This window comes from Spermophilus citellus (assembly GCF_964194105.1).
Source record: "Spermophilus citellus genome assembly, chromosome: 9".
In the NCBI taxonomy this organism is placed as follows: domain Eukaryota; kingdom Metazoa; phylum Chordata; class Mammalia; order Rodentia; family Sciuridae; genus Spermophilus; species Spermophilus citellus.
In genome coordinates this window covers 77,278,772-77,292,902 of record NC_138191.1, presented here as the reverse complement: position 1 = coordinate 77,292,902, position 14,131 = coordinate 77,278,772, and the positions used below count along the sequence as shown (strand labels likewise).

At 37.1% G+C, this 14,131-nt stretch overlaps 1 protein-coding gene across 1 annotated transcript in view; it reads left to right on the top strand.

The window, feature by feature from the left end:
- Positions 1-14,131, top strand: part of LOC308655620 (serine/threonine-protein kinase TNNI3K) — a gene marked incomplete at its 5' end in the record, with an annotated part of 300,765 nt that overhangs the window by 247,328 nt on the left and 39,306 nt on the right. The window contains 2 exons of the mRNA XM_081305672.1: positions 1,635-1,694; positions 4,136-4,305. Coding sequence (XP_081161798.1) covers positions 1,635-1,694; positions 4,136-4,305 — 230 coding nt within the window. The remainder of the gene's footprint in view (positions 1-1,634; positions 1,695-4,135; positions 4,306-14,131) is intronic.

Sequence of the window (14,131 nt, the reverse complement as noted above, 5' to 3'; positions counted from 1 at the left end):
TGTTCCCGCCAATGAATGGACTAATCATGTATCAGAATTGATGTTCAATTTCCCCGCGCCTCATGATGATTTGTTCTGATGTATGCAAAGCCCACCGCCCCCTCCAAAAAGTGTACTTAAGCTCTGCTTGACCTCTGCTCTGGGCTCTGGGCTGCTCTCCCTTCTTGAGTGAGCACAGAGTCCCAACGCGTTGGAACGGATCCCTAATAAAAATCCCCCTTGCCATTGCATGAAGCTAGTCTCGTGTGGTCTTTCCTTCTCCGACGTTTCGCCGGACCCTTACAGTATAATATCTGCTTTGGGGCATATTTGAAAATGTTCACTATAAAATGTTTTTGCTCTTTTGTTTGCTTTTTAAGTGGTAAAGGGCTTGGAAATACCAGTGTGGCCCACGATCCTTGGATGAAGAACAAAGAGGGATCAACAGGGCTTGGTAGTGACAGGGACTAGGGTATGACCTCAGAGCTGAGTGACCACATGAAGGGAGAAGACAAGCCCCCGGGAGAAGAGGAGGTAAAGGAACCTGGAGGTCCAGCTGTTGCAGGGTTATCTTCATGGATAATAAAAGGACAATAGCCTTAGAGAGCATAACAGGAAACCAGTGGTTGAAATCTTCAGAGATGGAGGGAGAGGAAGTCAGTGGAATAGGCCAACAATCTGATATGTTTAGAGGAGAAACAGTTTGGAAATAGCAGGGACAGCAAGGAAGACACAGCCTTTTGCTCACCCATTGCCATCCCCACCTACCCAGAGGTACTGGAGTGTGCTGGAGAAAACAGCTTCTACTTAAGAGGGCTCTGGGGGAAGTAGTGTCCTCAGGGGAGGGCTAGATATTAAGGGAGAAATTGTTCTACTAAGAATCTAAATTAGTTGGTTAGTGCGCCTGAATGTTAAATCGGGCTCTCTACCTCCTGGCAGTGAAAATTTCATAAAGAGAGAAATGATAGGATATATAATCCTTGGGATCTGACAAAAGGAGGCATATAATTCCCAGAATTTTTTCCTATAGATCCATAATCATTTTTATATCCCTTGTTACTAGAAGAAAGCTTGAAATATAATCAGACTACAATAAACCGAACATTTGACACTGAGGTTTATAATGGAGAATATCTTTAATGGCAGTTTTTAAAGATAAAAAAACGTAACTTAAGCCCCAAAATAGGAAATAGTAGTGAAGTTTCTACCTTAATCTTAGTTTTGAATCTGAGATGTCTTTTCAGTAGTGAAGCTAATTACAAAATTAGCTTTAGCAGTTTCTTTCCTATGACACATGTGCAATATATTATGAGGCATGGAGATAGTTAATAATTTTTAGATCCACTTTTATTCTTTCATTTTGAAGAAGAAAACCTGCCATTTAAAAACATGCAAAGCTAATTAAAGCTTTTCCACTATTTCATTATCTGAATGTAGTTGCAAATTCTGACTTAAAACTCTTATCAGAAGACTCAACATCCCTCCATGAACAGCAAATGAACATTCAATTAACACTTCAATACAAGTGTATTTTAAATAAAAATATACTTTATTGTTAATCTCATTCTTTACAAATGCAAATACCCAATTTTAAAATCCAAAGAGAGTCTCCCCGCTTTATTCTTCAGAGGAAAAAGTCTTTTCTCTATTTACAGGGAAGACCTGAGTTTTCTGAAGTTGTTACGAAGTTAGAGGAGTGTCTCTGCAACATTGAGGTAAGAACTTTGCCTTCTGAAATAAGTCTGCATAAAAGCCCTGATACCCAAGACTTTCAGGGAATGTGGGTGAGAGGGCGCTTATGGAAAGTTACTCTGAGGCCCATAACTCCATTTATACTTAACCTATTCATTAAATCCCTAGGGTAGAACCAAATTGGCTGTATCTACAGGGACAGAGACAAGTTCAGAGTGAATTTGGGTGGTTCCAAAAAAAAATCAGTCAGGTAAATGGTCATAGCCATGCTCAACTTAAAAAAAAATGATACCTGAAAATTTGAAGGTATGACAAATTTATTAGAAGGTAATTATTTAAATTGATTTTTTTCTACACAGAATTCCTACATTGGTGAAATGTAAGCTAAGATGTTAAGTCATTGTCCATTTATGTTCAATAAGAAAGGGGGAAATTATCACAAAAATAATGCATAAATTAATTGAAAAGCATTGTTTTTATACCACACATATGTTACATAAAGTGATATATGTTGATAATCAAGCTAATGGAATTTTCTTCCCTTAATATCAGGGAGCTATTTGCTTTAATTTTCTCTGTAATTGCCTTAATTTGCTATACACCTGGTCAGGAGATAGCATTTGAAAATAGGCAAAGGAGCTAAAACAGGAGCACTAATTAAAAAATAATATATTCCCAAATGCACAGGAGTGCTAGAGGAGGAGGGGGAAGGACATCACACATATAGGATCCGCATATGAAAAGAAGAGAAAAAGGGGGAGTGGAGAAAAGCAGCAACCTGAGATTGCTCAACTGAATATCAAAATGGAGCCATCCACAAAAAGTTTTGCTTCCAAAAAGAATCTCAGCTAAAATGCTTTGGAATCCAGTCTGTTGGAAAAGAATTTTAGGTCTGCAGATGCAGCCTGCAGTGGGTCATTCTCTCATGACTCCACAGAAACTTGTAAGGAGCAAGCTTTTTGTGTAGAAGGAGGCTTTAGTCTTTAGACCTAAAACTTCATTTCCCTTCTCTTTGTTCTGAAATTTACAGGAAATGGGGAGAACAGTATACATTTAGTGATGCTTCAGCAGTCCCTGTGAGCAAGAGAATCTTCCAGAGGCCTTCAGTGTTAAGAGATGCCTTCAGGGCTTGAGTTCCAAATATCCTCTCACTGTGAATCTATGTTTGACTAGACAAGGTTGCTCCTAGCCTACAGGATATATGTCCCACTAGATGCAGTTGGGAATAACAGGGATCATGGTAGGATCTACTAAATTAGCTTATCTTGTTATATTGATCAAGCTTCTTAGTATATTCTCCCTACTTGGACAGAAGAGGAGGGGGCTGATAATGCACAAAAAGAGTTTGCTGGATTGGGTTGCACTAATTAATAGACTAGAGTCAGGAAAAGGGATTTAACTACAAAAGTCTCATAGGGCTCCCTTCTCTCACTTTTCAACTTTTCAAGCAATAGCTTAGACCAAAGTCAAGAGGGAGAGACTCATCATTGGCAGATATAATAAAGTTCAGAGCGGCAGAAAATATTTGAAAGCAGGATTCTAGAATATCTTAGAGGATGAAGTAACAGGATTTGTCCAACAGGAATAAATTTAGCAGGAATAATATAACACTCTGCTTAAGAGCTAAAGAAACAATAAAAGAATGAAATGCTAGACACATGCTTAAGAAGCATCATGAATGAGAGTGGGTAATAAACTCATTGGCAGTTAAAATACATTGTCTGGCTACAGAATAGAATAGAATAGAATACCAAACGATATGGTACCTAGTTTGTCCTTGATCCTTTTAAAGGAATGAAAACTGGGACATATATTTTCATGGAGAGAGATCAGAATAGTGAATGGTTTGAAAATTGTGTAAGGTTAGAACCAACTGGAGGAACCAGGAATGTTTATCACAGGGAAGAAAAAATTAGGATGAGTCCAACATCTGAAGAACTATCATGTAGCAAAGGCATTGGTTTGCTTCTGTTTTGTTCAACATTTGCCAGACACTAAAGCATCCTTCATCTATTAAATGGATGTGTTCTTGGGAAAGTGTGTGAATCCACTTTAAGTCAAGGTAATAATTTAATGCAAAGGGAATAACTTTAGGTACAATTTAAAGGAACTCTGTCATGAGTCTTATTGCCATATTGAAGAATGTTGAGAATCTTGTTGTGATCATTGAATAATAAACATCTAAATATCTATTTTGTGAATCTGATTTGGGGCTATTGTATTTTGGGAAAGATGAAGATAGGTATAACAGGCCAGCTATCAACATAGAACTGGATCAAAAAGGCTAGTCAGGTGTTGCCACCAGAGGCTGAAAGGAAACACTAAAAGCAAGCTAAGATGGTTAAGAGCATTCACTAATATGAAAAATCTGGGAACAGAAAATTAAAATAAATCTATAGTCCACTCTATTCCTTTATGCCCATTGGATTTATCAAATGATTCAAACTGCCTCTCCTTCACCCAGCTGATGTCTCCTGCATCCAGTAACAGCAGCGGGTCTCTCTCACCTTCCTCTTCTTCTGATTGCCTGGTGAGCCGGGCAGGGCCAGGCCGAAGTCATGTGGCAGCTCTGAGAAGTCGTTTTGAGTTGGAATATGCTCTAAATGCCAGGTCCTATCCTTCCTGGACACAAAGGTTAGTGGTAATCTAAACTACAGTCTTACCATCAAGTCAGATTTCAGAACCATATCAAGATAGTCTCATCAAAATTTGATTATTGTCAACAGGATTAAACACCCTTCTGGAAAACATTTAAAAAGGAGTTTTGAGCTCATTTTTCTTATAATATCATGAATCAAAATTAGAAATTGTCTTCTTTATTTCAGATTCTTTCTGTTAGTTGCATTCTTTCTGTAATAAACAATTACCTCTAGCTTAATAAGAAATAGCAACAAAAAGCATTTATTTGATATACTCAAGGGTTATTTTCTAAAATCTAAAGAATATTACCTGGGTGAGAGCCAGAGAATAACTTTGGATATTCAAGCCCCTAAAGTTCAGTATTGCATGAATTACCCTAACCCAGAAATTCTACTCATTGGACTATATCCAAAAGAACTGAAAACTGGAACTCAAATACCTGTACTCAAACATTTATAGCAGCACTGTTTACAATAGTCAAAAGGTAGAAACAACCTAATATCAATCAAAGGATGAGTATGTGACCAAAATGTGGTATCCATGGCGTAGAATATTATTCAGTCTATCATGGGGCAGCCAGAACACTGCCAAGATAGTTTTCTGCTCAGGAGGGGATAAGCCACCTGAGAAAAATTAAGTCTGAAATAGTGAAGAATTAAGAGTCAAGAGTCAGAAAAATAGTTTTTAAAGGGATGGAGCAGCTTATAAGTCCAGTCCACATAGGAGCTAGAGCTGAACAACTAGAAAATGGCTCCCTCTCCTTTATTTAAGGGAGTACATCAAAGGCAGGGATAAGGTTTCAGCGGGAGGAGTCTTGCTTCTAGGGTTACTTGCAGCAAACAGGTTGTTTGGCATCTTGGCAAGCTATACCCATCTATTAGAGGCTGTGTGGCTATATGAGTCCAGCAAGTCACCCCATTTGTGGAGCTATGTGTAACCTGTGGAAGAGCTGCATAGGAACTCACATGTATTTGGATGGTCTCACCAGCAGGAGTGCCATTGGGAGTTCCCAGACACCAGATTTTCCTATTCAGTGGCTTCCATGCCAATTTGATTTATACATAGTTCATAGTTCACAGGTGGCTCCTGGTATCAGCCATAAAAGGGAATGAAGTACTGACACATGCTATAATGTGGATGAGCCTTAAAAATATGCTAAGTGAAGCTAAACACAAACATTATGTTTTATATAGCCCTGTGTCTTCGGGTATCCAAAATAGCATACATTAGCCAACTCAGGTTGCCATAACAAAATACCAGAGACTAGGTGGCTTAAACACAGGAATTTATTTTCTTATAATTCTGGACGTTGAAGGTCTAAGATCAGAGTACCAACATGGTTGGGTTCTGGTAGGAGATCTCTTCCTGTCTTCAGAAATCTACCTTCTCTCTGTGTCTTCACAAGGCAGAGAAAGAGCTCTAATATTGGTTCTTCCTCTTACAAGAGCACCAGTTTCATTGAATTGAGGCCCCACCCTTATGATATCATTTAACTTTAATTAGCTACTTACTGGTCCTATCTCCAGCATAGTCACATGAGAGGGGGTTCAACATATAAATTTGAGTGGGGACACAATCAAATTCACAAAAATAGGTAAATCTAGGGGGAAAAAACATATTGATGTTGCCAGAGGATAAGGAGAGGGAGAAATTGGGAGTAACTATTTAATGGGTATTGAGTTTTAATTGGGGGATGTTGAAAATATTTGGGAATTAGGTAGAGGTAGCAGTTATAAAACATAATGAGTGTATTAAATGCTACTCACTTTGGTAAAATCATTAGTTTTATTTATGTGAACTTTACCTCAATGAAAATAAAAGCAAACACACACACACACACACACACACACACACACACACACACACATATATAGGTGCAAAGGAGTAAATCAGAAAAAGATTAAAAAAAATCAGCATTTTTCCAAAGTGAGCTCTGCCATTTATATGCCTTAGTTCCCAGTAGTCTTTTTGTCTCTAAGTTTAATTGCAAAGTTTCAAGGACATTATTATCCAAAGTACATGTATGAAGACACAAATTGGTGTCAATATAATTTGTATACAACCAGAGATATGAAAAATTGTGCTCTATATGTGTAATAAGAATTGTAATGCATTCTGCTGTCACATATATAAAAAAAATTTAAAAAGAGAGATATCAGTCATCCATTGTCAGAACAACTGTATATGATAATCTATCCCATAAATTAGGAATATATAGCCATAATCATTTACTTCTAGCTCATGTGTCTGTAGGCTGTTTAGGTGGGATTAACTTAGATGCCCAGTCTGCTGCACATGTTTTTCACCCTCCTTGGATGAGCACATAGAAGAACATACTATTTATGTGCTCCTCATAGACAAAGACCTGAAAATTCATATGCACATTTAAAGCCTTTGCTCAAATTTCATCCTCTGACATTCCATTAGCAAATCACACAGCAAAGTCCTAATGTCAATAGGGAGAAAAAATATACTTGATCTCTAGTGAAAAGAACTGTGAAGTCACATAGTAAAGAACATAGATATAAGAATAATATAATTATTCATAGATATAATAATGTATAAATTCATAGTAAATTAGCAATAAAAATGTAATCTACCACAAGAGAGAATGTGATTGGCCCTTTGTGGATTAAATAGCTATCCTTGGGCTAAGCACTTGTGGTTGGACTGGGAGCTGGTTCGTATGTCATTAACATAAAATATATTTTTCAGTTCTGCCTGTTATAGATGGGGAACTGAGAAGGCAGTAAATGTAGCTTGATGAAGACCCTAGAAAGTACATACTGTAATCAGAAAATCAAAAAAGACTGACAGAATCTCTGTCCTGCACACGAGCTCCTTGCATATGGGCCTGGTTGTGTGTGTGTGTGTGTGTGTGTGTGTTTCCACACATACTCACACACTTGCACATTCTATTATTAGAGTAAAAGTTCTTAAGATGATGAAGGTGGGAAAAGGATTATCTGGAGTTGGCAAGGGTCTTATACATTCTACAAATTGCTGCTGTTGTTTTTCAGCTGTAGTTATTATGTTCCCAGTTTTACAAAAGAGTTGTAGCTGCAGCTCAGAGGAGATGGGAGTCTGAATCTTGAAGACTTTAATCTATGGAATGTCATGAAATTAAGTACCAGAAGGTTTGATTGATAACCAGGCAAACTGGACACAATTTTTTTATTGGATTTTAGTCTCCAACATAATTTCATAAGGGGCCCATAGGCCAAGATTAGATTAGGTTTGGTCCCATCATCCCCTTCTACTTCCATCTGCTCTTCTGTTCTCTACTTGTGGTTTTTAAAATTAATTCTCTGAAGAGTCAGATTTTGATATTTCTAAAGCACAGTCATCTGAGGTTTGTCCACTTAAGACAGAAGAGGATGAGCTGTGGAATCAGAAAGATCTGAGCTTCGATCTTGGCTAGCCATTTACCAGCTCAATGACTTTGGTCAAGCTATTGAAGTCTCATATGTAAACTACGGATAATACTACCAGCTCTTAGGAGTGTTATACGGAGAGGTGCTATTCTCATAGTAGTGACAGAGAGTGGCTGAAAGATGCCAGCAGACCTAAGCAAAGAACACAGTTCTGGTAATGTGGATAAGTCTCAGAATTTGCAGTGCATAGAGAGCTGCATGGGAGGCATAGCAACACTCTCAGGGGAATTGAGGGTGAGGGGAACACAGCCTCTCTGGCCTTCAAGAACCTAGAACAGCAAACCACCAGTGATAAAACTGCCTGAACTGAGTGGGAAAACCCATCAGGTTTTTTAAGCTGCCTTCTTTGGTATTCTCAGAAGTTTGTTTGTTTGTTTGTTTGTTTGTTTGTTTATTGAATAGCCTCCTGGCCCTTCTTGACTGTTATGGAACTCTGATAAGTATATGTCTGCTATGTACAACTTTTGTTTTTTTTTTCTGAGCAGCCTAGCCTATCTCAAATTATTTACTGCAAGGGTGAATTGAAGATCATTTTGTTAGTTGTGCCCTACCTCTAGCAAGCTCAGTTTTGGTTTATTTGCAATCAATGATAGCAATAGATAAAGCATTTAACCAAGCTGTACAGTGGACCAAGATAGGAATCATGTCTTTTTATTCATTACTACATCCAATTATCTAGCCATATGTTTGGCCTAAGGTCAATAAGTAATAAATACTTCTGCAGTAGATAAAGAATGAAGAATTGGATAAATTTGCTCAATATATGGTAATTATTATTAATTTGGAGCATAATCAGAGAACAGGCTTTAACTGTTTTATCAATTCTTTCCATTTAAGAAGTTCCAGTATTGAATATACTGGACACTATTTTGAACTCTTTGAATAGTCACCTAACAAAGCTTAAGGAGTCAGGTATTCCATTGTTTATAGATAAAGAAACTGAGACTCAGAAAGAGTAAACAACTTTCTCAAGTTAATAGAAAGCAAGGAGGAGGCAGGACTCCCCTGAGTCCCAGGAGTCTCCCAAGCTTTCTGAATTTCCTTTGCACAGGGAGGTGGCATGTTCCAGAAGCTTAATATATTTTGCCAATACTTGAATTTACTGGACTTCTTCCATTTTCTTCTGGAAGTTGATCAAGGCATGAATTCAGCTACTCTTCTCAGGCTTATTTTTTAAGCTTGTGTATATGAAGGCAGAGGAAGTGAGACCAATGATCAATAGAGTCCAAGGATACAGGGGTCCAGCAGGGCCATGAATTTAAGAGCCTATAAGACAGTGATTTGCAACTTTGACTGCACTATAGAATCACTTGGGCCTGTTTTTACAAGTACCAATGCCCAGGACCAATTAAACCAAAGTCCATGGGGGTGGCACCCCTGCATCAGAATGCTTTAAAATTTCCCAGGTGATTCCAATATACCATCAAGTATGAGAAGCTTGCTTAATGAGAAAGGTACAGCGCTAATCCTTCAGTAGTGGTGTGGGAAGAGGATGCAGCTGGTGGAGTAGATGGAAGAGGAAATGAGAGTAGAGGTGAAATAGCATCTGTGAAAAAATAGGGTTGTTGAAGGTTGATTCCTGCAGGGTCTATCTCCTAAGGCCTTATGATTGTACTGTTAACTCTGATTTTGGGTTCCAAACTCATTCAAATTATACAATCAGATATAATGTTTAACATGGCATTATGATTTTGAAAAATGGTACAAGATTTAGCCTATAGTCCCTACTAATATATGGAGCTGAGATCCCTCAACTACGTCTTGAAAATGGTGCATTGATTTTTCAGTTTCTGGTTATGAACTTTACAGTCAGTTTGTTGGAATTCTGTAATGTTTGACTTGGTTAGAGTTTGGGTTGTTTGTTTGCAAATTTGTTCCTAGTCATTGTTATTTTCCTTCATAAAAAATTTCAAGGTGGGAAATTGTGACAGATATTTTCTTCATGGACAATAAGAATTTACTCATTCCAAAGGAAACCACAAATTTATAAAATTCGAGACTGTGAAAGACACTCTTGAAGTTCTGCCTGTTTTAAAAGATTTCATGTCTGTAGATATATTTGGAAAACCAAGCATGTGGCACTTGCTCCTCCCACAGGGTATGAAATCTCCCATCTTGTACATGGATTACATCATGTAATTTTAGAAATGACAAAGTGATATACAACCTTTCAGATGTGAAAACCAGTTAGTGTTTGTGTGGGGCTGGGCTCTGAGAATAGACTGCTACGACCTAGTTAGCTATCCAGGAGAAGGAAACCAGGGATCCAGGCTTTGAAACTGTAAAACAGATACATTTGGAATTAATCTTTCACACTACAAAAGAGTCCATCAAAGGGTTCCTTTAAATAGAAAGTTTGCCTAGTATACTTAGAATGCAATTCTATTTCTAGAAATTGAATATAACTTATAAAATTTCAATTTGTACATTGCTTTTTCCTGAAATATAGCAATTGTGTATGATGATGTCTCCAAGAAACAGATGTACCTGGGAAGAATGAAGATGGGAGGGCAGTAAGGGGCCCATGACCCTTTGCGGTTGTGGAACAGGATGTTTATTAACTAACTGTGGTCATGGGTCCTCATCATTGGCCAAATTCTCCTCCTTTTAATCTACCTCCTCCTACACACTTCTTTGTACTAAAATTTCCCTCAGGATCCTCAGATATTACCTTTTCTTCCAATCCTTTCTTCATCTCCAACTTGTTTCCTTGTCAACTCACCAAAATCAGCATTTCAACACCATGTTCACGACCCCCTTAAACTCACACTTTGCTTTGTTCTTGTGATTTTATACAATCCTCTGGATCCTTCCTTCCCTCTCTCTCTCTCTCCCTCTTCCCTCCTCATCTCTTTCTTTCCCATCTCTTTCTTTCTCTGTGTCCTAGTCTATATATACAACTTGGACCTCTGCTTCCCAGCCTTTGCCATGCCTTTACTTTCTCCATGCCCCCCCCCCGCCTAACCCTCTGTAGCCTGCATATCTTCCTTATATAGGACCCCAATATTATCTGCATTCAAACATTTAGTAACTCTCTATTACCTCTAAGATTGAGTGAAGTTATTTCACCCTGGAGTTTAAAGTCACCAATGATACATATTCCCACTGTATGTTCCAGGGGTTCTGAACAGAGACTGACGCTATTACTCTCCCTCTCCTCAAATGCATTCTTTGTTTGAGAAACAAGATGAGGCTTTTTTATTTTGTAGTTTATTTTGTTTTGCTTTGCTTTTTGGTAGTCCCAGTGACTACAGAAGTGTTAATGATGTTTAGTGGGCTGGGACCAGAATGTTGATCTCTCTCCAGTGTTCTGGGAAGTCCTACAAAACGCAAAATATTCCAGTATAAAGTGTCCATAATACACTATGGACAACCTAAAGTGCCCACTGTTTCCTGTGGACACACCACAGTTGATCTACCACCTTAGCCTGACTGTTCTTTAACCGTGGTCATCCCCCAAGTCTAGTGACTATTAACCAGTCTTTGGTAATTATCTCAGTCAGCTTAACACTGTGTTGTGAGAAAGCACTTCAGGGTTTCCCCATCCTCACTCATGGTTTACCAAAGCCCACAGTGCCTCTGGTCACTTTATGCATTTACATTAGTTCATCTTATAATTATATATCTTATTCCTTGTTAGTTTATAAATAATTTAGGTGAAGACATTTTTTTTTTGTTTTCAGGTGCCTACAGTATCTCATTTGTAATTTAACTATATGAAATAAATACTAAATATTTTTTATTTGTAATAAGCTAGATAAATCATTAGTTGGGCTAGGAATACCATGGTTTGTATTTCTGCAATTTAAATGAATAAAACCTTGGCATTTAGAGTTTTTGGTCTCTACCATTCCTCTCAAGTTCAAATCTGTTCTTGTCCAAAAAATAATGAACTACTAGATATTCAGACTTTTTTTCCCATCCTACACCCTCCTATTAGGCCATTAAATGCCCACTTATTTCCCTTTAATAAACGAAAGAACAGAATATGTGAGGTGAAAACTGACTGCCATATTAATTTGTGCTTTTAAAAAAAGAGTGTTTTAAGTTGAGGGGTTAAAAAAGATTTCATTTAAGAGGTTGGAGGTTGGAGATGTACTGCAAATATGAAAAGAACAGAATGAATAAAAGTGAAATAATGATTATAAAATTACTTATCTTCCTTTCCTATTTTCCTTCCTTAATTAGCATTATTAAAATCTTGATTCCTGGTAGGATATGTCCCATTTTGCTACTGTTGATTGATCTTTGCTTTTCACCCTACCACATAAATTTTACACCATTTGCATTTTACACACACAAAAAATTAAGATTTGGATTATCGATATTAAAATCTATAGATCAATATGGGAAAACCTGAAATCTGTGTAGTATTGAATCTCCCTTACCATGAATATAGTGTGGGTTTTGCAATTATTTACATTTTTAATATTCTTTCACTAAGAATTTATAATTTTCTTCATAAGCTTCTTTATGACTTTTGTCATATTACTGGTCTATTCATTGTAATTGCTAAAATAATTTGTATTAATGAAACCATATTGTTTCATTCTCTCACACTGTCTATTCCTCTTTGCTTCCCTTAAGCTTATTTGAATATGCATTCATTCTGTTTATCTTCCTACTGGGTATCCTAAGAACTTTGCATGTTACTTTAAAAATTCTACATTTAATACATTTGTTCTACTCTCAAACAAAAGAAAAACCTTAGACCATCTTGGTTGCAAATCACTCCCACCTGACTTATACTGCTATTACTGTATTTTTATTTTTCATTATTATTTTTAACTTTTGCATTTAGATATTATCTTATTATCTTATAAAGCTGTGGTTTTTTTAGACTTGCCAATATTTACTATTTCCTTATTTGTTAGGCTTACATTTCAGACCTTTCTCAAATACATCTTTAAAAATCCTTCAGCATAACTCTGTTAGAAATAAACATCTGGAAATATCTTCGTGTTTCGTCTTTCTTAAAAGGTATTTACTGGATATAGGATTTTTGGTCTTCATTTCCCCTCTCTATGCCTTCAAGATGCTATTCTTTGTGTTTCTGAGTTGCTTCTATTAAAATTTCACCTATCAATCTCCTCGTCATTTTGTTTTCATTCTGCCCTTTCGAACTGCTTTTAGAATTTCTCTTTGCCTTTGATATTTTACAGTTGAACTCTATAGTGCATAGGTATGGGTTTATTTTTATTTATCATGTTCAGGATTTGTTGGATTTCTAGAATCTGAGAATTGGCATCTTCCACAAATTCTGGATAATTCTCAGCCATTATCTCATCTAAAATTCCTTTACCTCATCTTCTTAATTCTGTCTTTCAGGAACTCTAATAAAGGTACTTTAAAGTTTTTCACTCTTTTTCATATATCCTAATCATACACACTCTCTCTCTCTCTCTCTCTCTCTCTCTCTCTCTCTCTCTCTCTCTCACACACACACACACACACACACACACACATGGTTAAACTTTAAACTTTGTGCTGTTTTCTGGGTATTTTTTTCAGATCTTTCTTCTAGTTCACTTGCTATTTTAGTAGCTGGATATAAGATGAAATTTATTCTGTTGACTTTCCAATTCAATTAATTTCTAATTCTATTCCATTCTAGAAGTTATATGATTTTTACAGTTTGGGCAGTTTTGAAAATCTCTGTTCTTTCTACATACTTTTAGTCTTTTCTTTCTTTAAACACATTTACTTTACATTCTACATCTATATTTCTGATCTCTGAAGATTTTATCAACCTAGCTTGTGTCTACTAATTCTTGCTCATGCTGCCTGGTTTTATTGCGTATTTGGGATTTTTGTTTCTATTGTGAGTTTTTGGTTCCTTGGGCCTTTGTCTCTTGATCCCCAATCCCCTTGTCTGGTGCAAGTTACTTGAGAGATGATTAGCTTTTGCTCCTCCTCATCATCCAGGGTCACTAACACATCAGGAGTAAAATACAATTTCAGTTTGGAGTTTCTCATAAAACATATACACTAATAATTCTGATTTTAAACTTGCTTGTGTGGGGACTTGTGCATAGGACTTCTCAGGATTGCATTACATTTTTCTTGCTTTCCCTGGAGCCAGGTAAGAAATAGGTCACTTATCCTCTGTATCTCCCTACATAGAGTGGATTTTATTTTTATTGGTTCATCTAACTTGGTACCTTGAGATTCTTTTTATAGGTGCTTCTTATTTTCCACCCTACTTGGGTCCATTCTGTGTCTTCCCCATGCGGTCCATTACAATTCGGGCTTTGCCAGGCCTAAAGGGACAAGCCTGCAATCCCAGATGCTAAGGAAGCTGAGGAAGGAAGATTACAAGCTTGAAGCCAGTCTCAAAGTAAAAAGGGCTGGGGATGTTACTCAGTGGTAGAGTGTCCCTGAGTTCA